Source organism: Cavia porcellus, unplaced genomic scaffold (assembly GCF_034190915.1).
Source record: "Cavia porcellus strain 051 isolate PalLab524CR breed Dunkin Hartley unplaced genomic scaffold, mCavPor4.1 scaffold_30, whole genome shotgun sequence".
NCBI lineage: Eukaryota > Metazoa > Chordata > Mammalia > Rodentia > Caviidae > Cavia > Cavia porcellus.
In genome coordinates, this window is record NW_026947513.1 from 20,801,457 (window position 1) to 20,828,778 (window position 27,322).

The 27,322-nt window shown below is 39.1% G+C and overlaps 1 protein-coding gene and 1 pseudogene across 1 annotated transcript in view; one reads left to right on the forward strand and one right to left on the reverse strand.

Annotated features, from left to right (window-relative positions):
• Positions 1-2,327: 2,327 nt before the first annotated feature.
• The window catches only part of Nsun7 (NOP2/Sun RNA methyltransferase family member 7), a 44,988-nt gene continuing 19,993 nt past the window's right edge, over positions 2,328-27,322 (forward strand). Inside the window, exons 1-7 of the mRNA XM_003471547.5 lie at positions 2,328-2,574; positions 2,841-3,242; positions 9,031-9,089; positions 9,464-9,594; positions 19,390-19,542; positions 20,071-20,254; positions 21,249-21,459. Coding sequence (XP_003471595.2) covers positions 2,930-3,242; positions 9,031-9,089; positions 9,464-9,594; positions 19,390-19,542; positions 20,071-20,254; positions 21,249-21,459 — 1,051 coding nt within the window. The 5' untranslated portion in view covers positions 2,328-2,574; positions 2,841-2,929. The remainder of the gene's footprint in view (positions 2,575-2,840; positions 3,243-9,030; positions 9,090-9,463; positions 9,595-19,389; positions 19,543-20,070; positions 20,255-21,248; positions 21,460-27,322) is intronic.
• LOC111757321 (U4 spliceosomal RNA) lies at positions 25,804-25,936 on the reverse strand (annotated as a pseudogene).

A 27,322-nucleotide genomic window follows, 5' to 3' on the forward strand; every position in this document is an offset into this window, starting at 1 on the left:
CCATATGTTCATACTTTATTCCCAATGCTGAATACAATGATAGGCCCACAGTGAGAATTATTTCATTTTTTCTTGTTAAAAATGAGTGATTATATGAACAAAACATTACGGGAACATGGAGAAACTTTTGACATGCTGGGGGTAATGGAAGTGCCTGGACTGGTGATCAGGAGAGAGGTTTGTCAGTTTCTTCCCATTCTTTCTTCTCCCTTTTATGGTCTGGATTGGATACATCCCCAAAAGTTTCCTTGTGTTGAAAACTTGGTTGCTAATGGGCTTTTGAGAGATGATTGAATTATGAGGATTCTAACTTCTTCAGCGGATGAGAAGTTAGAATCCTCGGGGCTGGGGATTTAGCTCAGTGGCATAAGCACCTGTCTTGCAAGCAGGCGGTCGTGAGTTCGATCCCCGGTACCGATAAAAGTGAAAAAGACAAAAAAAAAAAAAAAAATAGAAGTTAGAATCCTCATAGCAAAACCATCACAATTTGATGGCATTATTGGGGGTTGATAAAAATGGGAGATATGCCTAAAAAGGGAGTGCATTATGAGGGCATGGCCTTGGGGACTGTATCTTGTCCCTGGCCCCTTTGTCTCTGGCTCTCTCCCTTTCTTGCTGTTCCTGGCTGCCATGTGGGAAGCAGCTTTGCTCCCCCTTACTATTCTCCATGATGTTCTTCCTCCCCTCAGGTCCACAGCAATGGAGCCAGCTGACCATGGATTGATACCTCTGGATTTAAAGGAAGAAATAAAATCTTTCTTCCTTTCTTATTATCTGGTATTCTGTCACAGCAACAGAACACCTCCACACACACGCTTCTTGTATGGTAGGTCAACACATTGTCTACCATTCCTTGCTGCTAGGTATGTCATGTGACTAAGTTCTGGCCAATGGAATATGAGCTACAGTAATATGTGCACCTTTCAGGTTATGTTCTTGAAAGGAATGGGCATGTCTTCTCCTTCCCTTTTATTTTCTTTTAGTGTTGGCTGGAAAGGGACATGGGGATGAGTTGTCTTAGACTATGCAGAAGAGCAAATCCTTTAGCGGTGGCCCCAGTTAGGAGTCTTGGTCTCTGACGGATTTGTGGAGGAGCACCTTTATGTAAGAGTATGGAGCCCAAAGTCTGGCTATGAAAACCTTATATGTGTAAGAATCCTCACACATGGGTAAGGTGCTTTTGGAGCCTAATGGTCAGATACTGAAATATCTTTATGTGAAACAGGATTTTAGGTGAAAAATAAGCCTGCAGAAATTTTGAATCTCTGTTTCAGCAGCTAAATTTACACCCTAACACATGCAAGCACTAGGAAAGGCTTTGAGAGAGGTAATGCTTTTGCTGAGTTTTAAAGACAGAGTAGGAATTTGCCAGACAGACTAAAAGGAAAGAGTTTTCAGGACTGAAGGGATAGCATGCAGAAGTTTGGGGACTGGTTGAAGGATGTCAATTGAAGATGGCAAGGGAGGCCAGGCCACATGCAGGAAGATCCTGTCCTGCTTCTCAAAGGTTTGGATTTTACCCTGCGGCCAAGAAGCTACTTGTACAGCAGGTGTGGAAGAGGATGGGAGACTCCAATAGAGCACGTTATACACAAAATAACCAGGGATAACCAGTCTGGTTAACAGAAGGATCAGAAACTCAGAGAGGACTTTGCAAAGTTAAGAGACAGAGATAGGATAACCATAATAGCAAAACCATCCATGGTCTGTGGACTGACTGCACCAGAGCCAACTCTTCCTTGGTTGCCTCCAGAATCCCTGGTTTAGAATCTCTTAGAGTGGGTTTTAGGAATTTGCATTTTTGTGACTAAAAATACAATAGTTAACACTTTAAATGAATCACAGTAAAAGGCACATTGTCTTAATCTCGCTGGAAATACTTCTTTCAAACACATCTCCTTCCTTTTTTAAAACAGATGCTTGCAGTACATAATCGTTACAGTTACTGTGGAGAGTTGGTACATGTACATAATACATCTTAATTATTTTTCTTCCTTTTTTAAACCCGTATTTTCCTCTTCCTTTCCTGCCCCTTCCAACTCTTGGTCCCTTTCCCATTTGTAAAAGCTTTGAAAATGGAAGGGATTTGCATTTTTAAACAAGCTCTTCAACGTGCTTGATAGTTGAAAACCACTGAACTTTACCAGACAGCTCTAAAAAAATCGTTTGTAAACAAGATGTAGCATTAGTGGCCACGGCTTCCAACAACGATCGATGCAAGGGTCTGGGCTTCACGCAAGGACTAGTGCAGAGCGGGAACTTCCGGCGTGCTGCCCGCCCGGCGTCCGGTTGCCCTGGAGACGCGGTGTTGGCCCCGCCCACGGCTGGCGACGGCGGCAGGCGCGAAGGCGGAGGGGCAGGCAGGCCCCCCAGAGCGCCCCGCTCTGGGGAACCGGAGCGGAAGAGGCCCGAGGCGCGTGTCTCCCGGAAAAAGCTGCATTTGAACTAAACCGGCTTCTCTGTCGCCACAGCACGGGCTCCTGAGGACCTGTGACTGACTCCAGCGGCGGTACCCCGAGTGCAGCGGCCGCCGCGTCTGCGCCCACAGAACCCCGGGAAACATCCGCCCTGGGGGTAAGGGCGGGCGGGACCGCGGGGGCCTGAGACGGCGACGGGATCGGATCCCTGCGAGCGGGATCCCTGGGGAGCGGGTCTCCAAAGTCACTCTGTGTGTATGGGGGGGGGGTCCCCAGCCGGCCTGCGCCTCCAGAAATTTCCCTCAGGGGTCTCATTGTGGGCAGCAGACGTAGACCAGGAAATGCCCCCTGTTGGTCTCCACGGCCGCCGAGGGAGGTGCGGCCGCAATAGTGATCCACCAACGACACTTTTTCTTTTCACAGAGAAGATGCATAAGATACGAGGAAAACCGTTTCCTGGAACATCGGAGGTGTAACGGGGGCTTTTTGAGCTGGTACGGTCAGGGGCAGACATGGTGAACTCCATCAGTGAGCTGGAGCTGTCTAACGACAGAAGTAACGAGGAGATCTCCCAGGTCGCGCTCCTGCAGTTGTCAGACGACGCGGCGCACAGAGAAAAAAGTTTAGCTGTTGCGCCGGAAAAAGCTGGCTACCCGGACCCCGTGTACGTGATGGCAGCGAACATTTTTCAGGGTATTCGAAAGGAAAAGTCGCCAGAGAAAGCCATAATCAAGTACGGGAATGAACCCCTGCGGTTCTCGTTGCAGTCAGAGGATGAAACGTTTAGGCGATTGTCCTACGAGCTGGCTTTCAGCACCCTGAAATGTGAGTAGTTCCCTCCTTGAAGATCAACCAGAGGCGCTAAAAGAACAGTACCCGGGAGTCTGGGGTGCAGCCCCCACCCTGCCACCCTCACACCACGAAGGCCTTGTGTCTCTCCCGGAGTGCATAGCGCTGGGTAATGCGGGGCGTTCAGTGAAACTAGCAGTTTTTACCTTGTGTCCCCCACCCCCACCCCCGTGCCTAGAAGTGTTTTGTGCTTAGATATTGATGCTGCAGTGATCGAAATGAACAAGACGCAATTAATAAGCAGAGAGAACAGGAGCCAATGGAAATATCCAAGCATCATTTTAGTGTGTGAGTGTGTGTGTATAGGTGTGATTGGAGAGTGAACTTAAGGCCATGGATCACACTGTCTTTAGCAACCCCCTCTCCCCCAACTTATTGAGACAGGATCTTCTCACCAAGTCACTAAGTGGTGCAGGCTGGGCTCAGGCTCCTGTCTGAGCCTCCTGGAGCGGTGAGATTACAGGTGTTTCTCTCACCTCGAGTATTTCTTTCCATTCCCTAATTTCACATCATGTTATTTTGGTTTATGAATTTTTAACAAATAGAAAACTACTAGGGGAAAGTGACAAGAACAGAGACAAAATAAAAAGAGAGAATGCAATATTTTAAAAAATGATACCAACTTACTGGGCATCAAACTCGAGATCTCACACTTGCCAGGCAAGCGCCTATGTTGCAGAGCTAAATCCCCAGCCCCATCATCCCATTCTTAACCAACAGCCTTAATTTCAGGGGCCAAACATGAGGGGAATTTCCCCTTCTATTTATTTGTCTTCAGAATATCAGACTCAGTGTCTTCAGTAACCTCAGCTATGGTTAACCTGTCAGCTAAAGTGAGCTGACTTCAAGAAACCACCAGTTATGGTTAGTATGAAAGGAGCTGTCACAGAGCCTGGAGAACTTGGTCTTCACAGAAGTTCTAACTGTGAACTTTAGACTGTTTTTTTGTTTGGTTTTTGAGACAGGGTTTCACTGTGTAGCTCAGGTTGGCCTTGAACTCACTATGTAGCCTCAAACTGGGCTTGAACTCTCAGCGATCTTCTTGCCTCAGCCTCCTCCTGAGTGCTGGGATTACAGCAACCACACTTGGCTAGGAGTCTGCAGAGATGATGCAGCTCAACTCTGCAGTCTGGAATTTGTCTTCATAGAGAAAATTTGATGTTTCCTTTGGTCATCTCTGTTTCCTTCTGTTGATTTTTTGCAGCTAAGACAGATAAGTCTGTCTTACCAATTTTCCTCCTCCAGTTTTTATCTTTCAGATTCTGTTTCATTTCTTGTTCTCTCCTTCCCACAAATCAAAGTGGTGCTCTTTACGAGTCACATTGCAATGGTGAAATGCAGCCCAGGCAGCTGTCGGTTAGCCAGTATTTAATGTTAATACTGGGATTCTATAATACGCAGTGTCCTTAACAGAATATTGAATTTTATCTTTAGAAATCAATAATAAGGCCAGTGTAGTGACAGATACCAATAATCCCAGCTCCGTAATGGCTGAGGCAAGAGGATTGTGAATTCAAGGCCAACACAGGCAACTTGGTGAAACCTCATCTCAAAATCTTTTTAAAAGGCTGAGATGTGGCTGGTGCCAGAATTCTTACCTAGGATTCACAAGGACCTGAGTTCAAGTCCCAGTACTTGGCGGGAGTTGGGGGGAGTAAGAAAAGGAGGAGGGAAAAATGGGAGAGAGGAAAAGAGAGAAGAAGAGACGAAGAAAGAAAACTATGATAAAGGCCTGAATTAATATAAAATTAACTAGATGGCTGTATTACAGAGTTATTTTGAGTAGATTATCTTTTACTTCCTTTCAATCCTGTTTTCTGTTTTATGAAAGAATCTTGTGACTATTTGATCTTAATGATTCAGAAAATCCTATTCAGATAAATAATGATCAAAATTCTTCACAAATCTTCCTTTCCTTGCAACATTCTTTTTTAATAATATAATAATATTATTCAACTTATTGTGTTTACTTGTTTAGAATACCTTACACTAATGCTGTCTGGCTTTAAGTTATCACCTCAGTAACTTCTAATATCCAGGGAGAGTAAAATCAGAAGGGGAGCTTCTGGCATCTGACAGAGCGCATGGTTAGCACTTGCCAGGCCTTGGGCCCTGTCACTGTAGCACTGCAAAATAAAAATAAAAATAATCAGAATCCAAGTGCAGTGCGTTTTCCAACATAATTAAGAGCCTGATCTTTTACTTTTAAGATATTGGAGGCTTTTGTGTGTTTCATTTTTGTCTTCTGTCACATCAATGTTCTGGCAATCCTTTCACTTGCAAGATTTTGTAAATCCACATTTGGATTATACATTTTACGTTATGGAGTCACGGTTTAGAAAATTCCACCTTTTATCCCTAAAGCCTTATTGAGTGGTGAAAGTTATTGTATAAATTAAAGCGTGCTTAGGTAATGGTATCTTTTGTGTGTTATTTTGTGAATAGGAAGTTAGAGCACACATATTTTTTTTAAGAAAGTAAGAGGACAGGGAAAAAATAAAATTTCTTAACTATATGAAAGTTGAGTATGACCTTTGGTTCTGTTTAATACTTTTCAGTTTTAGTTTCTTTATTGATGTCCTTCTTTGTGCATAAGCTCTTTCAAGCAGGGTTTACGTATATCTGATTAACCTTTTAAAGATTTAAAAGGCTCAGAATAATGTTTTTTGAAATGAAGATTGCCACTAGTCCTGCCTTACAAAATAATTCCAAAATCAATTTTCTGCTAAACAAGATTACTAATAAAGGAACACTTAGTCCTGTTAAATTTGACTTTTGTCAGATTAGTAGATACCACCGGCTGGTCTATTTTTCAAAGAATCTCTGTATCTTTCAAGGAATGCTAAATATTTTTTTTAAAAAAGAACAACTGGCAAAAATGATTTCTTGAGATATCATTGAACAAATAAAATCAAAGGAAAATGAAGTTGCCGATCTTTTTCTGGACTTAATTCTGTCTCTAGCTTCCCTAGATGTGTATGGTAGTTGGCAAACTTTCCACCCGAGAACTCTCATTAACTTGGTCATTTTGGAATTGTATAACTTGTCAGTAAATTAGTACTTAACTGGTTATTTGGTTCTAGCTTTTGGGAATTAGTCAAAAGATCTCAAGATCATCCCCAGCCAGGTTCAACAATTCCATGAAAGGACTCACAGAACCTTGCAAGACATTGGTACTCATGGAGCCTTATAGACAGTGTGCTCCATTGTCCTGCTAAAAATGTGTGATAGCAGGAAGTTTTACAGCCAAGGAATCTCACCCTGCTCTCTAGGGTTTTTCTTGACCCCAGTCTCATAGGCAGAGAGCCCATGTGGCTACTTTTGGTTACTCAATCTAACTTTTGCCCAAGTCAGTCAAGCTGGTAAACAAAGACATCTTATCAGGTGAGACATTTCAAAGGCTTGGCCTTTTCTCCTAGGAGGTGATCAACGGCAAAAGCTTTCCTTAGAATATGCAGTTTGGCCACCCCCTCCAACTCACTCCTGACTGCTGAGTTGATTATTGACCACATAATGATTCATTAGGGAAATGATACTGATCAAGAATTTCTTGTGCACTGTCACCTAAGAGGTTAAAACAGTTCACTTGATTGATGGTTATAGTCCCTTACATTTGTGTAACTCTTTATAAGTCACAGAGTCCTTTATTCTATTTGAATGCCAGTTCTCTGAGGTGGAAGATTCTCATTTTGTAGATGAAAAATATTGGAAGAAGCTCAACAGAGTATTAACACCCAGAGAAGCCAGCAGTGTGGCTAAAAAAGGAATCATCTGGATGAAAGGAGGCAGAGTAGCAGCTTCCATCTATAATTCTAGCTTTTTTATTTTTATGATCTATTTTATTTTACTACATAATGATTGATGGCAACTTCTTTTCCCTATTATATCCTTTTTATTTACTTAGTTATTTTTTTGAGACAGGTTTGCACTATGTAGTTCAGGCTGGCCTGGAGCTCACAGTGATCCTCTTGCCCAGCCTCCCAAGTGCTGGGATTCCAGGTGTGTATCACCATGCCCAGCATCTGCTATATCCTTCTATCAAATATTCTTTCGAAAGTGTTAGTGACTAGTTTTATTAATTTTGCCCAGGAGACTGGGATGGGGTTCCTGATCTGACACTGTGTAACCGTGGACATGTTATTTAACTATTCTGTGCATTATGACCTACAAAATGGGATCAGTGATAGGACCCAACTCATTTGACTGTTTTAGAGATTAAATAAATATATAAAAAACCTTTACAACAATATGTGCAATGTAAAATGTGCCATTTATAGTTATTATTAACATTGATATTGCTCTGTGAGAATGTTATGTAAATTGCAAATATAAAGATAATGCATTCTTGACAGTATCTAAGATACTAGTTTGGACAAGAGCCCTACAAAGCAACTATAGTGTTGGCAAAGATCATGTTGTGCTTTCTGGTCCTCGATTCTGCTTCTGCTGTTCTGTGGGCACCCAGCACCCTGGTGCTCACAGCTTTACTACCCTTGCAGTCTGCTGTGTTAGAAGCCCTCTGCGTCATCTGGGATTTATGCTGGGAGACAATGAAGTTCAGTGGAATTGGTTTGCAAGTGTGAAGGGTGTGAAACTCTGGAGTTCATTCCACTATGAATGAAATGGGAATGTTACCTCATATAAATATTGACAGTGATTCATAAAAGATTTCCTGTGAAAATTGAAGTCTGTGTTTCCAAATTAATGTTCTTTCTAGTTTTCCCATCTTTCAAATAAAGATTAAAATTCAGTGTGCACATTGCATGTAATATGTTTTCTTTGAACATTGAATGAATGTAAGACAGGCCTTGCTTTCTGTTTAACTGATTAAAACATCTGCTCTGTGATGCTCATCTAGTTAAGAGCTGGTGTCAAAAGAGATCATAAGAACCCTGTGGAGGTTTTCAAATAGGTCCACTTGTTTTCATCTAGTACTTCTGTTAGCCATTTATTCTCTCTCGCTGGACTGCGGTTCCTACTCGATCTTTATGTGGCAACTTGTCATTTGAATCATAGATTAAATGTCATCTCAGTGTCTTCTCTAGTGAGTTCTACCAAGTATTCAAGCTAGAAAAAATGTCATTGTAACACAAACTGTTGGAGAGGATTGAGGAAGAGGGAGCACTGCCTGCTCATTGTGTAGGGCCAGCTCAGCTCTGCTGTCAACGTTGACGAGGATGCTGCGAGAAAAGAAAATTGTAGCCCAGTATCGCTCATAAACATAGAATAAAATTCCTAAATAAAATCTTAGCAGTTCAATCCAGCAGCCCTTAATGTGGATAAGAGAAGAATGTTACCTTATTAAGTAGGTCTTCTTTAAAGTTTTTGAAAGATCACAAGTTAAGATCAAAGTTCTTTTATTCTTTGATTATTCATATTATTTGACTAGGATTCTATGTGGAATCACATGGCCCAGGGTTCATAAAAATTATTAATATTTCATCATGCTATTTTAATTTGACCTTATTAAGATCAAGAATGGAGGTATATTTTAAATATGAAAACAAAGTTATTGACTTTTTTTTGGTCTTTTTGAGACATGGTTTCACTATGTAGTTCAGGTTGGCCTTGAACTCACTTTGTAGTCCAGGCTTAGTCTTGAATTTGCAATGATCCTCCTGCCTCAAGTTTCCGGAGGGCTGGGATAACAGGCCTGCACCACCACACCTGGCCATAATGACATTATTTAAAGTGTACTTTGATTACAAAGTTTTCATTTTCACCTTTGGTATTTTTAATAACAGGCATTCCCCTTGTCTTGCAGATCAAGATATTTTGGAAACTATATTAATAGACAGCTATCTATTCCCAAGCACTACAATAGTAAGTAGACAACTTTTAGAATTAGCTTGTCTCATGATTATTTTTTAAAGAAAAAGTTAAATAGCTTTCAGATTTAAATAGTAGCTCATTTGCTTAATCTTGAGAGTTCGTCAAAATATAAACTGTTTCCTACTTCTCATTCTGATCTTTGTCCTTTCATTTTGATGACCATATCAAGATTTTTCTTTTCTGAAAGGCTTTTTTAAAAAAAAATTGGGTTCTCCACCATATTTTGAAGGCCTTTCCTATTTCAAATTAACCAGACCGTGTAAAACTTGTCATATTCCTGGTAGGTATGAAAACTAATGCAAAATAAAATATTATTGTTAGATATTGTTTGTATACTTCTCTTTATGTGTGTTTCCCTTTGGTAGCCACATCATTTGAATAGTCTTATTATTGTGATGCTGTATGATTTCCAAGATAGAAAATTTCAAACTCGTGTCCTTCCTGATAATGAAGAGTCCATATCAGAAGTTCAAGAAGTAGAGGACCTTCTTAATAGGTAATTATACAAATAAAAGGAGTTTTTATATTAAAGCAATACCAGTGTTGTCACTGGCATTATTGAATACAATACAATGTGTAAGTAAGTGTTAAAAATTTATGGAGGAAAATACAAAAGTTTATAAGTTTCTTGAGTTCTTTTATAGTCTTGAACAGATACAATATTCTGTTCAAAATCAGATTGATGGCTCGGTGTGGTAGCTCATACCTGTAATCCTAGCACTTAGGAGGCTGAGACATGTTCTCCGAGAGTTCAAGGCCAGCCTGGGCTATATAGTGAGTTCAAAACCAGCCTGGGCTACATAGTGAGACCCTGTGTTAACCCCACCCTGCCAAAACCCCCCAAAATAAAATCAAATTACTTTGAAATCTTGGATTTCAAGACGCAATGTGCAAGCATGTGGGGAATCATTAAAATCCCTCATAATTTTTAACATACACATAAATTAGACCTCATTACAAAAAGCTATCATTTGTTTCTTAAGCTTCATTTGCAATTTAAAAAAATTTAACATATCAAGTGAGAAAACCCCAACAGCAGGTAAGAACTCACTATTTTGCCAAATTGAAAAAGAAAGTTCTATTTAGTTTAAAATAAAATGACATGTTTTAAATTTCTCCTATATCAACAGAAGCTTGCTGATAGGATAAGAAGTACCTTCCTTAAAGGCTAGCTAGGAGAACTAATTAAATTAATGCATGTAAAACATTCAGATTAGAACCAGACCCCTAAACAATAAATCCTAAGTGAAAATGGTCAGTAAATCATGAATGTTATCATTTGCTGTGGTTCAAACGTGTGCCCAGAATTTATGTGCTGGAAACTTGATGGTCATCGTGATGGTACTGGGATCAGTGTCTAATGGGAGGTGTTTAGGTCATGAGGGCTTCACCTTGTAAATGATCCACACCATCATTAAAAGGCCTTTCGGGAACTGGGGTGTGGTGTGGTGGTAGAGTCCCTGCCTTGCAAGCTTGAGGCCCTGTGTTCAATCCCCAGCACTAAAAATATGGAGGGGAGGTGTGGCTCTCTTGAGTGCTTGCCTTTCTGCCTCCCACCATGCCATGACTCAGCAAGATGGCAGTGGCTTGATTTTGGGCTTCCTGAATGTGAGAAAATAAGTTTCTCTTGCTTATAAATCACTTAGTCTCTGAAAGCCTATTATAGCAACACAAACAGACAAACACATTGTTGGTTATGGCTTCTGTTATTATGTTGTTGAACGCTAATAGAACCCACACAGGGCAACAGGGAAAGGTTATAAGAAAGTTTTTATTTACTGAGTTGACTGACATAGTTATCAATAGGATGTCTGGTTTTATATTTTTATGGGAAATTCAAGCTATTTCATTTACATTGTTGAAAGCTGAGACTAGAGGATGCATGTGGTAGAGTAATCCTAACAGCTTTATTAAACACTTAGTGTGTCTCAAATCACTCTCCTGAGAAGCTCTTCCTATAACAACTCATTGAGGTAGTGACAGTTACCAAACTGTGACAGTATTTTGCACTGGGAAAACTGAACAGCAGGCAGGTTAAAGGACCTACCTAAAGCCGTGGAGCTAGAAAGAGGAAGTAGCCAGAAATGAAGCTCAGGCATCTGCTCCCAAGTCCACACTTTAAACATTTATATGCCACCACTCTTCCTACCTGTAAACTCGAGGCTGGGCTGAGGGACTCTGTGGATTCAGGATGTGACATAGTCATAGCTCTTGTCCATCATAACCACTGTGGGATGGAGAAGAACAGAAGCAACCTGATGTGTGTACTTTCTGTGTTAGATAAGTAGGCATCCAGCCCCTGCATACTGTTTGGATTTGGGGGAACCATCTCACTGCTTGTGTCCATATTGGACAACCTGTTTCCCAAGATGGCCATACAGGATGGATGCAGAAAACCTGATGGAGTAGTCTGCTGTGGGACACGCTGTGGGTTCCAGTCTTCCTGTGCGTCTCTCGAGTTCTGTTTTATGTGGCCAGCACTTAGGATTTAACAGTCTCAGACGGGCTGATGAGAACTGAGGTTAGGCTGACTTGCCAGGAAATCCGCAGGGCTCTAACCAAGTGAGAAAGTCGGAAAAGGACAAGCAGAGAGCACCTGGTTTAGGACGAGTGAGGAGCAGGAGATGCTACCATTTAAGGACTTCTAGAGCTTTCCCTTTACCGTTAATAAACACCATGCTCCTTGTCTTAACACAGATCTGGTTATATTGTTGTCAGTGCAATGTTACTAACTCTATAGAGGTTAATATAATGTAAACTTTACTCCTAAACTAATCAATCACACGACACTTAATTCACTATGAAACTCAGTTTATAATATGGTATGAAAACTAATGGAATGTGGTTAGCAATTGAATTTCAGAAATCAGTAGAACAAAGATAAAGCCACAGTATCAAGAGTATCAGCTTTCAAGTAACAGAGGCCATCTTTAGTTAGCTTGAGCCAAAATGGAAAATATTCTTATAAAGATACTGGAATACCTAACATAACTTAAGGACTCGGGAAAAGAACAAAAAAGGGAACTAGAGAGATGTTGAGACTTTATTTTCTTTCTATCCTTTTAATCTCTGCTTTTCTCTTACTGTCTGCCTCGTTCTTTTTTCTCTCTGCACATCTACCTTCTCTGTTTCTCTAGCCCACATGAGACCTCTCCATACCCATCTGCACATAATACCTGAGCTGATAGCTTACAGCTGTGTGCTAGTTTCCTTCCTTAGACTGACTTCTTACCTTCTACATTCTGGCAAGAGCAATTTGACTGGCTCCATGTGGGCCAGGGCATCCCCTTGGTTCAGACCCCATAGGCACTGAGGACAAGGAGGGGTGGGTGCGCCCCTGAGGATCCTCCAGTGCCGGAGGGTGGGCACCGTTGTTCCCAGGGGACAGAGCATTGGAACCTTACCATGTACCAGATTCCCTTAGTATGTGTCTCCCCAGGGCATAAAGTCTAAGTTTAAGAGCTATGGAAGAAGTAGTTAAGAAGAATCAAATGATTTCCTCCTCATGATTATTTTTGTCTTTCCCAGGGATTCTCTCCTTTTATCACACTTCTCCCCTACCTTGAATCTTTTGCTTCATTTATTCATGGCTCTAGTGATCAAGTCAAGATGGCACTGTTATCATTTTTGACATACGCAAGATCTTTAGGAACTCATTCCTTGTATCAGCTCAGCTGCCTATTAAACATGTGGCTGGGTTAAGAAAAAGACCACCGTCTCCTCCTTTCCAGTCCCTTTGCTTTCCCACCAGCCAGGGCGTGTCCTTCTGCCAAATAATTTGTTGAACTTTTATGGGCAAAGAATAAATAGAGAGGCAGCCAGGGCGGGGTGGTGTGGAGGACCCCGGGAGTCCATCCTTCCAGACCATCCCAAAGCTTTTCAGCCCGAAGCCTTCTATGGTTACAGTTAAGGCTCCACTGTGCTCACAGATGGCACGTTTGTCCCTCTCCTTCCCTCACCGCACCTGACTGTAGCTCCTGCATTGAGTTCTGTAAGTGCAGTGCAAGACACTTGCTGACCTGTCCACTTCTTTGCCTTGCCACACCGCCGTCCAACTGCTCTGTCTCTGCCAGTCGTACTGCAGCGATAGCGTGCTCACCGGTTACACTGCCCGTCACTTGCTCCCCGAGGAGTGGTATTTTAAATGTGTAATTATTTGGTCAGGATTGTGCACGCTGAGTCAGACTTGTTCTCTTACTTTAAGCAGTTAGAAAACTGGATAAAACACAAGTTACAGGTTTTAGATGTTAGTTAAGAAACTGCATAGAAATTTGATCCTGAAAGGACAAAAGCAAATGTGAATGTGTTGAGCTCTAGAATCTCTTGGCTTTGTGCCTAGAGGTACTTTCCATGCTGCGGTGTGGGAAGCGGAAAATGGCAATCGAGCCAAGTTTAAAAAAAAAAAAAAAAAAAACAGATCAGCAGTTTAGAAAGCGGAAATGCTCAGTTGTTATTTGCTTCCTTCTTCTATTAGGTGATAAGGTAATTTGCATTGAATGATTTATGAATGTTAGACCAACTGTGCAAATAAATCACATCTGTTAGATATTTTGTTTTTCTTATCTTTTCACTTCTCACATTGCCCCTAGTGACCCAGAGTTTCTTAGCCCAAATACCACCTAAAAACTTGCTGAAGGTTTTTTGTTTTGCTTTGCTTTGATTTAAATCTCTTGGACATTCTCTCTAGCCCCTCTTGGGAAGCTCTGCCGCAATTTCACTTATCTAATGAAGGGTCTGAAACATGTCTGTGAAGTGTCTGATTTTACATTTTTCAAGCAGAGAATTTCCTTTGACATTAATACTCGATTTATGCTCAAAGAGAAACATTTCTGATGTGTTAGGTTTTAATAATGGTACGCTTAGATAAAAATTCCTAACAGTTCTAAAGCCAAAAGGGAGTCAAGTTTATTTCATTAAAAAATAATTGAGGGGCTGGGGATTTAGCTCGGCGGCATAAGTGTCTGCCTTGCAAGTGTGTGGTCATGAGTTCAATCCCTGGTACCGATAAAAAAAAAAAAAGAAAAGAAAAAAAAATTGAAAAAGACTTGCAGAAAACATGGTGGATAGATAACAGCAGCTACAGAGGCTCTCTGAGATAGCCAGCTTAGAATCCAGGAATGGTGCAATGTGGGGAGTCCTAAGCAAGGGGTGATATTCCCTACCGAACCAGGAACAAACTAAGCTGAAAGAAACCAACTGGAAATGCAATCCCGGTGCTATGACCGGAACAGATAAAATCTCAGCACTGAAGCTGGAACCTGTGCCTCTGGAAACTGCGATTTGAATTTCCTGCTGCTGCTGCTGCATCTGAATCCACACAGCAGAGATAGAGATGCAAAAGCTCTGAGAGCAGGAATCGGCAAACCAAATTGAGAGCGGAACTGATGAGGAGCCCTACATCAACCTGTGGTGAGTGAGAGGAACAGGGACCCCTCCATAAATAAGGAGACTCCAACAGAGGACATTCTGGGACCGGGCAGACTAGTCAGAACAGGATGCAGCAGTGACTTCAGTCGCATATTCCCCTCTCAAGCAGGATTGGTGGGGAGCACCTGACCTGGGTGACGCTGCAGACTAAGACCCAGTAGGCTAGCCCAAACCAGGTCCCTGTGCCTGGTGGTGCAACCCAGCAGTGAAGTCTTCAGTAGGTTGACCTGGAGGGGCAGGCCCAGCATAGGTTTCCCAGGTCTGTGTCTCCCTAGTACACTGCAGTGGGGGGAACACCTAGCTGGCGCAATTCAAACAAACTGTAAACCACAAAGAAAGAAACTGGGCCTCCTATAAATGCCTGTATGGAAGGAACCAAAAATATGCAAAGAGGAGGCAACAAGAAAGGGTCCTCAGTCCCCAATCCTGAGAACACTGATCCAGGAAAGGTAAATGCAAAGGAGAATGAGGACAGAAAACAGACATGGCACCAATAGACATAAAGCGATATCTCTGGAGACATAGATGAGTTCAAAAGTGAAGTATTTAACAAAGTAAAGCAAGATACAAGTAGAATAGTTAGAGAAATGCTAAGCACTGCCCAAGAAAAAAACAGATGGTGGAATGGAAGAACAGAAAAAAAGGGGAGAATTATTTGATGGAGAAAATAGAGAAAACATAGAATACATGAAGCAGGTTCAAAGAGATTACCAGGAAACTAAAAACTCTATTGAAAGCTGGCATAACAGCTTGAAAGAAACTAAGGATAGCTTAACTGAACTGGAGGACAGATTTGTAATGTGGGAGCATGAAATGAAAAACTTCTTAAAAATAACAAGGAAACAAACAGCAATAATACAAAGGCTAGAAGATGATAAGAATTAAGAATGTAAAGGAAGAAGTAGGGACACAAACAAATTAACTACAAAGGCTATTCACATAAATAATCCTGGAGAATTTTCCTAATTTTGGAAAAGGTACAGATACTCTGATGTATGAGGCATACAGGACCCCAGCCACCTACAACCCTAACAGAGCTACACCCAGGCATATAATAATCAAAATTCCAGAAATCCAATATAAGAACTGAATATTAAAAGCCATCAAAGATAAGAAACAGATCACTTATAAGGGAACACCCATCAGAATTACAGCAGACTTCTTGGCACAAACCATCAAATCACAAAGAGTGTAATTCAAGCTTTGAAAGATAGCCTCCAGCCAAGATTAATACATCCTGCACAACTCTCCCTAGAAATTAATAGAGAAACAAGGTGCTTCCACGATAAAGAGGAACTAGGGGAATTTGCAACCACCAATTCAACTCTACAGAGAATACTGCAGGACATTCTAAAAGAGAAAAATAACAAGATTCCAAAAACAGTAACAGAGAGGCCACAATGAATGGAGCAGAAAGCAAAATGAAGAAGACAAACTGACAACTAATGACAGAAAAAGAGCTCAATAGAAATGAGGCAGAAAAGGTTGGATATAATTTCTAATATAGATGGCCTAGATACCCTCACTTCAGGGCTAAAATAGAGGATAGCAGGCAGAGTGGATAAAGAAATAGGGTCCACAGAGAGACTCTTTATAGGAAATATAATTAGCCTGAAGAAGGTTATATGGACCAAAATCAAACATGAGAAAGTGGAACTCGATGTGATAGGGAACCATAGAGTAATAGGGGTAACTAGACCAGTATATATGGATAGGTTGGACAGACAGGCTTTAATAAATGAAGAAATATAAGTAGAAATCCAGCCCAAGAGTAAGAAAGTTCAGAAACAAGTAAATAGCAGGTTGCCTCCTAATACAAAACCTTGAGTGTTGGGGAGACCCAAAAATACACAGTTCATTCTGGGGGAGTAAAAGAGAGGAATAGTCCTCAAAAAAAAAAAAAACAGCAGAAGATATAGCTAATAGTGTATCAGGAATTAAAACCCCTATTACTCGCCCCACTCTGCTTGGTTGGAACTCGTTCTGTCCTAGTTTGTGTACAAGCATTGGATCTGAGGGCACGGACGGCTGTCCATAGCATAGGGGACATCTTTAATTCCCTATTAACTCAATCAGGATCCATGTATGACTTATACTGTTATATCATGACTGATCTTAGTTAAATCTGACTTGTTTGATTGCTGCTTATTATTGACAGATTTTATTCAAAACCTGTAAGGTTGATGGCAACAAGTTGAGGAGTACAGACAACTATACTGAAAATGACAATGATCACTGTGATATCCATTCTGATTTGATTACTACCTGTTTTTGTAGCTCTACACTATCTATAAAGTTGTATTTCTGTTAATTCTGTTATGTACTGATATGCTCAATTATACTTTATCTGATGATATAGCCAATTCTGTTGATGATAACAAGAAACAGCACAGTGACCAGGATAGAACTCCTCATACAGTAGATTTATCTGTCTTTTTAGTTTGATATGTCTAGAAGAAAAGTTTAGTTCTTTCCTGCTTTGTTATGTTTTTCCCTCTAACATAGAAAGGATAGAAATATATGTTAAGACTCAAGCTTACGTAAAACCTATAAACAGTTTATGAGCACTGATCTGATGACACATGATGAAATGAACAAAAACTTTGAAAGAAAGTGGCACTGCAGTACCCAATCCTGATTCTGGAGTGTTATGATGTGAAATCCAGCAATATTATTAATCTTTGTTCAGAAGGATTTTAATCTAATATGCTCTGTTAGGTCTCAACATAAATGAAGATATGGATAAATGCGTACATGTCTTAAGTGTATAGGATTGATAGCCATATTACTTAGTTTTTGTTGGATAGTTGAACAGAACTATTTGTAGTCTTCCTGGTTGAAATCCTATTTATATGCTCCACTTGTGTGCCTTGAACAACTATTTATAGGGGGACAATATGTATACATCAGCTAGTGACTTAACACTGTTTCTTTTCTTTGAAAGTATGTACTATTTCTAAAAAAAAAAAAAGAAAGTATGTACTATTTCTGCCTGTTTTCTATTTTGTTTTGTCTTTCTTTAAATAAAAATAAAAGAAACAAAAAAAAATAATTGAAGGGAGTTGGGTATAGTGGTGCATACCTATTATCCTAGCACTCTGGGAGGCTGAGGCAGGAGGACTGCTAGTTAAGGGACAGCCCAGGCAACTTAGTAATTCAATGAGACCCTGCCTCAATAAATGCATACATGTACAACACATACATACATGTATAGAAACAAGCACTAGGGATGTAGCTGTGTAAAGGCCCTGAATTCCATCCTCAGTGGTGCAGGAAACAAACAGGCAGAGAGGGTGTCGCTCGGGGATCAAACATTTGCCTAGCATGTGCGAGGACTTGAGTTTGCTCCCTGGCCCACACACAAAAATAAAACAATAAAAAGATAATCAAGGGGAAGTACTATATCAGGATTCTTTCTTTGCAACTGGATTAGGCAAAAGGGGGAATTTCTTCAGCAGCTGTGGAGCTGTGCTAACTTGAACCTGATCCTCATTGTAGCATCAGAATTCTTGTCAGTTGCAATCTTTGCTGCAAAACTTCCTAATGATGGGAAGGAAACTTGGCTGCTGACAACTTAGACTTTATAGTACTAAGAACTAGAAGCACTGGCTTATCTTTCTGTTCTATATCTGAAACATTACACTCCCAGAGTGCACCGTCAGCCCATTGGAGGTGGCCAGAGACAATCAGTTTGGGATACCTTCTAAGAAAATGGTATGAATGGGGGAAGGGGAGGGACATTTTTCAGAAGAGGAGAATTTCTTTTTTTGGCAGGGGGAGTGATTTCAGGTACGTAATACAGCTTGATTCTAGCAAACCTATGGCATGCATATTTGTTTCTCTCTTAAGACCAAAAATGCTAATGTATGAATTTTTTTCTAAACTAAAACCTCAGCATTCAGGTTTAACTGCCGTATTGGAGCTTTGCAACAAGTAAATGGTTTTTGGAGGCAGTTTGGGCACTCGTCTGTAAAGGTTCGCCTCTCTGACCTAGGTCATTAAGTTCCTGGTCATGGCATATCTTTATTCTGCTTATTTCCTTCTTATTCTTAGAGTGGACAGGGTGCTTAGACGTCAAACCAGCAGGTTACTACATTAAGGAAGAGCACGGAGAGTAACTTTCGGGGGCATCATTTGTAGATTGATAGGTGTTTCTGTGATGCACTACAGTAGAGAGAGTGGATAGGACCCACGCATAGGACAGTTTGTTTCACTTGCAGTGCTGTTAGGTCAGTGAGTTGAACAGTGTTTCTCTACTCTTCAGTCACCTTCTATTTCCTGCAGAAAGCATCCCAGCATCCGATGCGTGTGTGTAAATTTATTTTGATCTGAGCCATCTGTCTCTCACCACACCCTGCCTAGAAAATGTGCTTCGCTGTTTATCGCCTCTGTATCTGGGGTGTTGCACCCTCCGTGATCTCTTGCTGTGTACGGGAAACTCATAGTGTCTCTATGTCTCCACTTTTGATCTGGAAACTTCTTGCTCCTCCTTTAGTAGCAAACTCAAACTTCTCCTCTTTCTTTTTATTGATGTGGCTGTAGCATTCATAATGTGTTGTCATTATGTGCTAGTGTATATATTTCCTTCCAAATTAGAAGTTACGTAAGAGTAAACATTCTCCTTTAATCTTTACAGTTCCAGATCTGATCACCGTACTTAGTAGTAGAATAAAGAATAAACATATTAATTGTAATATTTTCCTGACTAGCCTGCCGAGGGACAACAAAAAATAGAAAAAAAGAATCAGGATTATTTGGTTTTCTGTTTTCAATATGACAGTTTTTTATTTATGACTTCAAAATATAAAATGGAATTACAGGCAAATTTATTAAAATTCACCAAAAATGGATATTCTATCTCTAGTTTTAAGACAAAATTGGCTGCAGCTTTGGCAAGATGTCGAATCAAACACGATGCTCTTTCCATTTATCAAATTCTGCCGGAATCGCTCAGGAAACAGGAACTGAGAGCCTCCACCCTGCCGCTTTATGCTTGGATAAACACTTATAAGATAAGGTGAGAGTTTATTCAGGTCTTTTATTTATATTCCTTACTTCAAGTCTCCATCTTTTAAAATGATGTGGTGAGAAAGACTGTCTTTTTTTTTTTTTTTTTTTTAAGGCAGTCTTGCTATGTAGTTCAGACTCGGCTTAAATTCACGGTGTATGTAGCCCAGGTTTGCCTACAACGCTCAGTGATCTTCCTGTTTCAGCCTCCTGAGTGCTGAGATTACAGGCGGGCACGACCACACCTGGCTAGAAATATTACTTTAAGGGTCGGGGGCACATTAGAGTTATAATTTAATTCCAGATCTTATCACCAAATTAGCAAAGGTAATTACATAATTCAGGTGACTTTTCTGTTTCTAATTATCTTTTAGCTTCTTATTGGCTAAAATTATGAGTTCCAAAAAAAAAAAAAAATCTGAGTTCCATTAGATGTAACATATGCAGTAATATTTTGTTGCAAGAAAAAAGTATTATTTTTGGATACATTGTTAATATATCATACTTCTAATTACACCCTAATATTGTATATTTACAGCCCTGAAGAAGTTTATAGTAATTTGAAGAAAAAAGGCTACAATCAAGTCACATCTATATTGCATGTTGATGATAAAGTCTTTGCTGTGGACCAACATTGCTATGATGTCTTAATTTTTCCATCTCGTTTTAAAAAAGATCTTATAAATACAGATCTTTTCAAAGATTATAAAGTCATTTTTCAGGTAAACTATATTTACTTTCATTGTAATTTTCAGCAATCTTACTTATTCAAAGAATCTCCCTCAATAGTGTTTGTATTTTTAATGGATTACGGGGGAGGTTTATAAGGCCTAACTGTCACCACGAATAAAACTGATGCCTCTTTAATCAGTCAGTGCTCCTTTTGTATCTTGGCATCTTAGTTTCATGAGAAGTTGTACAGAGCATATTCTTCTCTCCAGACTCCCAGGAGAGGTTGTTGGCCGCTGGCAGGCTGTGTTATTTTCTCCGAAGGGAGGATTCCAGGGCAGCTACAGTGAGACCTTTGCTTTCTTTCATGTCTGGTTTCGATCCCCTGCCGCCTCGCGTATGGAGAGGCGCACAGAAAGCACTTCCCCACGCTCTCTTTAAGATAGTCTTACAGGGTTGATCTGTGAGCAGTGGATAATGGCTGCCAGTAGGAAGAGAATGAGACGAATAATGTGGTTTCAATAGAATGAGTAAATCAGATGGCCCAAATCATTAGATTAAGTTCATTTTTATACCCTTAGATTCTATATCTGGCTGGAGATTCACTAAGGTTTAGTTCTTCCCCACACCCATGTTCTTGGGCAGAATTTCTTACCTAATCAAGCACTGAGATCAACATCTTTTCATTATCTTTTCCAATATCATAATTTTAATCTCTCTGAGCAGCTTAATAGCAAGTTTAGGTGACATTGAAATGGGCTTTTTTGTGAAGGAATAAGAATGGAATCTAAAGCAAGCCCTTACAAATATGTTAATCACGTGTTAATGATTTAGGCTGAACAAAGTTAAGCTCTTTATTGTAAATATATTTAGCAGTTTTCTTGGTTAACTTTTATTTAGACGTATATTGAGATGTTTTAAACTGAAATGAGTTAAGTGTCTCTTCAAGAGCCCTACCAAGTACTTTCTGTTATCTGAAATGAAGTCAATTTATATTTCTAGTCAGGCCCTTTGAAATTCTAATCATGCTGGTTTTGTTTTTTGTAGGACAAATCTCGAAGTCTTGCTGTCCATTCCGTAAAAGCTTTATTAAATATGGAGGATGATATTTTAATGGTCAACACAGGTTCATGGTACACAGTTGCCCATATGTCTGTCTTAACAAGTAATAATACCTCAAAAATATTTGTTTGTGGAGTACAGTCACAAGCCAACAATCTTGACTTAAAGAACCTTTTCACAAAAATGGGATGTAAAAGTATGTACAAATGCATATTTGTTTGGTGATTGTTCTACAGGATTTAAGAAATTTTAAAAATGTTTGAATTTATAATATTTTGTGATGTATAATCTCTATATGATATAAACTAAATTCATAAAATCCTCACTATATTATATCAGGCTTTAGGGGCTGGGGATTTAGCTCAGCGGCGTAAGTGCCTGCCTTGCAAGCAGGCAGTCGTGAGTTCGATCCCCAGTACCGGTAAAAACAAAAAAGACAAAAAAAAAAAAAAAAAATTGTATATCAGGCTTTTTTTTTTTTTTTTTAGACAATTTCACTGCGCAGTTCAGACTGGCTTTAAATTCAGTATGTAGCTCATGCTAGCTTTGAATTTGCAGTGTTCCTCCTGGCTTAACCTCCCAAGTGTTGGGATTATAGGTGTATACCACCAAACCCAGGCTGTTCTTAATGTTGGTTTGACAGCTGTAGGTTAATCAATATGTTGATATTTTCAAGTTGTCTTTACTATGTAGCTATGACATAATTTGAGGCTCAAATTTTGGTTGAAGCAGATGAGTATCTTCACTTAATAAGTAAGAATATATTTACATAAGTACTTAACTGACAAAGATAGTACTAGAAACCAAGTCTTTTAGGCTTCCTGTTTTTAAAAATCGAACATCTACTGGATTGTGCAAGCTAAAGATTCAGTGGAGACCAAAAACTAAGCAAAACTTTGGACAGAGTCTTAGGGCTAAGGAGATAAAAATTGAATTCAGGGCTTGACCAGTAGAGGTATCCTGATAAATATTCAAGATTTCACTTGAAGCATAGAAGTAAACTCTGAACAGTGATAAGTTCTCCAAAAATAATGGAGCCCAGATTGTAGTCACCTGGGTTCCCAATTAGATTTTTGAGATGCTCTGGTTCTCCTAGTGCTCTGTTTTACTAAGCCCACTTTTTACCTGCAAGAAACAAAAGTTAATTCTCTCTAAAAGCAAATAACATTATCCTAAGTTTCCGATTATTTTCTAAACTTTGCCAAATGCAGTGTCTAGCACTCAGTTTAAAAAAAAAACACTGGGCAATAAGAAGAGATATGACTCAAATATTAAATTAATCCCACACTTAATCTTAGTCAAAAGGCCAAGAAGTGGTAGATGTGATTTAAATAAAGACAAGGTACTAAGTAATCAGACCCACAGAGAATCCAATTCCAGATATACCCGATATGAACTTTAAAATAACTATGATTAATATGCTGAGAGAACAAAATGCCATACTTCCACATTTCATACAGAACTGGAAACTGTAATTAAAAAAAGAGCTAAAAGAAAATTCTAGAACTAAAAAATACAGATGTGAAATTAAGAAGCAAGTAGGTCTTAGGTATAGCTTTGTAGTATACCTAGAAAGAAAAGGAAGTTAGCATCTAGAATGTACAGTGCCATGGCTTTGATTTCCAGTACCAAACAAAAAGAAAAAAGAAAGAAGAAATGAATGGACTTAATAGTAAATTAACAAAATGGAGAAAAAAAAAAAACCAGCAAGTAGGCTGATCCGAAGAAAATATCCAGACTAAATCATGGGGAGACAAAAGAATGGATACCTTGAAAGAAGTTACAAGACGTGCTCAAGACTGAGTGATCCAGGGATCTCATGTGTTATGACTGGAACCTCAAGAAGAGAGCAAAGGATTCCTTCAGGCCTTGGAAGGAAATGGTATTTGAGTTTCAGGCTGGGACTCATCCAATGTAGATAAAACACTCTAAGCCACAGATTCAAGAAGACTGGAGAACTCTAGTAAGAATAAGTGCATGGGGAACATACTATGGGGTAAAAGTTCCACTCGCCGGCCCTCATTCATATGTTAGAATCCTGTCCCCCAAGGTGATGGCATGAGGGATGGCGTTTTGAGAGGTAGCAGTGAGGTTAGTGCCCTCATGAATGAGAACTTGACAGTTAGCTAGTCCCTTCCACTGCGGGCGCCAGTTAGGAAAAGGAGGCCCTCAGGCACCAACTTTGTAGTACCTTAGCCTTCCCAGTTTCCAGACTTGTGAGAAGCAAATTTCTGTTGTTTGTAAGCTACTCATTCTATAATATTTTGCTACACTCCAAAGAGAAATATAACATCTTAGGCATATGGAGGCATAACTGCTGAAAACCAATGACAAAAAATAATGGTAAACAGCTGGGGAGAAAAACATATACTACCTTCAATTAAATAGCAACAAAACCGAAAACTTCTCAGCAGAAATGATTGACGCTACAAGTCGGTTTAACTGTGTCTTCATAGTGCTGAAAGAAACTTTCAGGGTAGTTTTTTTTTATATATATCTAGCAAAAATAAGCTTTGAAATAAAATGGAATAAGGACATAAAGGAAACACATTGTTTGGGTAGAAGGAATATTATGTTGAAAGTTGGGGTTGTTGCAAAAGGGACAATGAAAAAGATTAGTTCATACGTAAATCTACATGACTGTTGTATCTTATGGGCTTAAGGGATTAAACGTTTGTATGTTGTATATAATTAAAATAAATACAGGCCAAGGATATAGCTCAATGGCACAGTGCCTGCCTGGCAACCTGAGATCCTGAGTTTTATTGCTGATATCAATAAATACATAAATAAATATTTAAAACCATAAATATAATAGTGGCATAGAATTTTGAAGGAAAGGAAATGGAATTGCTGTGTTCTATGGCCCTTGGTTTTCTAGGAAGTAGTAAATGATATTAAGTAAGTGGTGTGTGCTATAGTTTCTAGCATAACCAGTAATAAAAGAATGTACTATTCATGATTTAGAGGAGGAAGAATGGGATTGGAATACCAATCAAAAAAGAAGGAAAAAAGAAAGACAAGACAGATAGAAAGCAAATAATATGGTACATAAACCAAAGTACTTATATTTAAGTTTCTATATAACACATTAAAATATATACATATTATAAAGTATTTATCAAATATATTAAAATATATGGATTGCTTACTTGAAATAGAGAAAAAAGAATGTCAATATTCTGTTTTAAAAGATTAATTATACACTGTTTATGAGATACCCCTTAAATAACCATCCAGAAAATTTAAAGACTCAGAGAGATATGTAATGCATATATGAACAAAAAGAACTACAGACAAATGGAGTCTAGCCACAAAACATCCCTAGAATATGCATGTAGTTCAGTAGCAGAACATGTGCCTAGCATGTATAAGTTTTAATATCCAGGGCTTGAACGAAATCTTGGGTATTAAGATAACAACCATGAAAGGTTCAGTCCATCAGAAAACATAACAGTGCTAAAGATGTATGTGTGTAACATCATAATCTTAAAATGTATAAAGCAAAATTATTAAGAATCAATAAATACTCTCATATAACAAATGATAAGGAATACCTGAAAAAATTGTTAAAACTAACAAAACAGTATAAGAAGGTTGCAGGATACAAAATGAATATATAAAGATCTTTTGTATTTTTATACATTAGCAATGAATAATCTAAAAATAAAAGTTAAAAACTATAACATCAAAAAGAACAAAATTTTAGAAATAAATTTAATGAAAGAAGTATAAGACATATGTAGAAAACTACAAAACATTATTTTTAAAAATTAGAGATGATATAAACAAAGAACATTCTGGGTTTTTTGTTGTTGTTTTTGAGACGAGGTCTCACTATGTAGCTCAGGCTGGCCTTGAACTCATTATGTAGCCCAGGTTGGCCTGGAACTCCTGGCAATCCTCCTGCCTCAGGCTTCCGACTCAGCTGCTGTGTGATAAGCGTGTGCCACCATACCCGGCCATTCTGTGTTTATGGGTCAGAAGACTTCATATGACAATACTTCCCAGTTCATTTTATAAATGGATATCAAAATCTGAAAAGCCTATTACAAAGACAAAAATTTTGAGCCAGGAATGATGGCACATACCTACAATCCCAACACTTGAGAGGCCAAGGCAGGAGGAGGACAATGAGTCTGAAGCCAGTCTGGGTTACATATGAGTTCAAGGCCAGCCTGGACCATACAGCCTCCAAAAACAGAAAACAGGGCCAGGGCTTTCGCTCAGCGGCATAAGCGCCTGCCTGGCCAGCAGGAGGTACTGAGTTCAATCCCTGGTACCAAAAAACAAAACAAAACAAAATTTTCAAAACAAAAACCTACAAAACAAAACAAAAAATAACAAAAAGAGAGAAAAAATTAATTTAGGCTTATAGCATACATGACAGTTATTTAAAAACCAGTAAATAAAATATAAATACCTGTGTAATTAAAAATACTTTTTAGCTGAATTTAGCAGTATGTTAGACAGTACATTGTAAACAAGCTGAGTTTATTCTAAGAATACAAAATTGATCTAATTCTTAAAAATGAATTTGTACAATCACATTAATAGAAAAATTAATATGATCATCTCAGGAAGTGCCATAAAGGAATTTGATAAAGTTTAATTAGCAATAATTACGCCTCAGATAAACCTCATTGGCTATGATACTGCCACTGCGCAAAGCTTTTGATAAAGTTTAACACTTGTTCATGACATAGCTGTAGCAAACACATTTGATGAAATGCTCAGAAGTTTTCTTTCTGATATGAAGAATTGAACAAGCACTCTTGTCATCGCTGTTTACCCTTAACATTGTACTGCAGGTCATAAGCGAGGTAGTAAGAAAAGAGAAAAATAAAACCATCTGAATAGGTGACCTGATATGCATATGGCAAATCCAAAATAATATACAATTAGAATTAATGTGAATTTTGCAAGGTTACAAGGTCAACATACAAAAGTCAGTTTTTTCTATATACCAACAAAAACCTGAGGTGAAGTTTTAAAAACAGATTCCTTTTAAAATATTATCCCAAAATGTAAACTATTCGACAGTGCTTCCAACAAAAGAATGTAACACCTTCTAAAAATAGAACATTACTGAATGGGAGGATCCCTGAGCAGATGGGAGAATGGATTTGTTCATGAATTGAAAGGCAACCTGTCACAAGCTGATGTTTCTCTCCAAGTTACTCTTAGAGGTTCTGTACAATCCCAATAAAAATTCTAGTAGTTTCTTGGTGGAAATCAATTTTTTACGTTAGTGCAGAGGGCCAAGCATACCCTCTGAAAACACTGCAGATAAAGAACAAAGTTGGAAGGCTTACTTCACTGAAAGGCTTTTTCTTTTTCAATTAAATTTTTTGAGATAGTCTTGCTGTGTAGCCCAGGGTGGCCTTGAACACATGGCAGTCCTCTTGCCTTAATTTCCTGAGTGCTGGGATCACAGGTGTGTAAAACACCACAGTATTTAAGACAGTATGTGAAGGGTGGTAAATAGACCAGAGGAACAGATCAGCATCCAGAAAAGACCCAGATGTAGGGTTACTTTATTTTTATTTATTTATTTTTTTGTCTTTTTCCTTTTTATCGGTACCGGGGATCGAACTCACGACTGCCTGCTTGCAAGGCAGATGCTTATGCCGCTGAGCTAAATCCCCAGTCCCAGGGTTACTTTATTTATGACTGAAGTGACAGTGCAGAGTATTGAGGAAGAGATGAACTTTTCAGTAAATTGTGCTGAAAAAAAGTGAAATGGCCATTTCATAACAATACACTAATCTAAAGTTTTCTAAAACTTATTATAGAGAAATACATCATGACCTGGAGGTAGATTAAGATTTCTTAAACAATACACATAAAGTCCTAACTGTAAAAGAGATGGTTGATAAATTGGGCTACAAAATTTTTTTTAAAAGCAAACTTCTTTGGATTAAGAGTACAAAGACAAAACCATAGAAAGTACACAAACTGATGAAGAGCTTTCATGGGTAAAAAAGAAGTACATCAGTACGAAAATGTGCAAGAAGCCCAGGATTTAGCTCAGTGGCGTGAGTGCCTGCCTAGCAAGC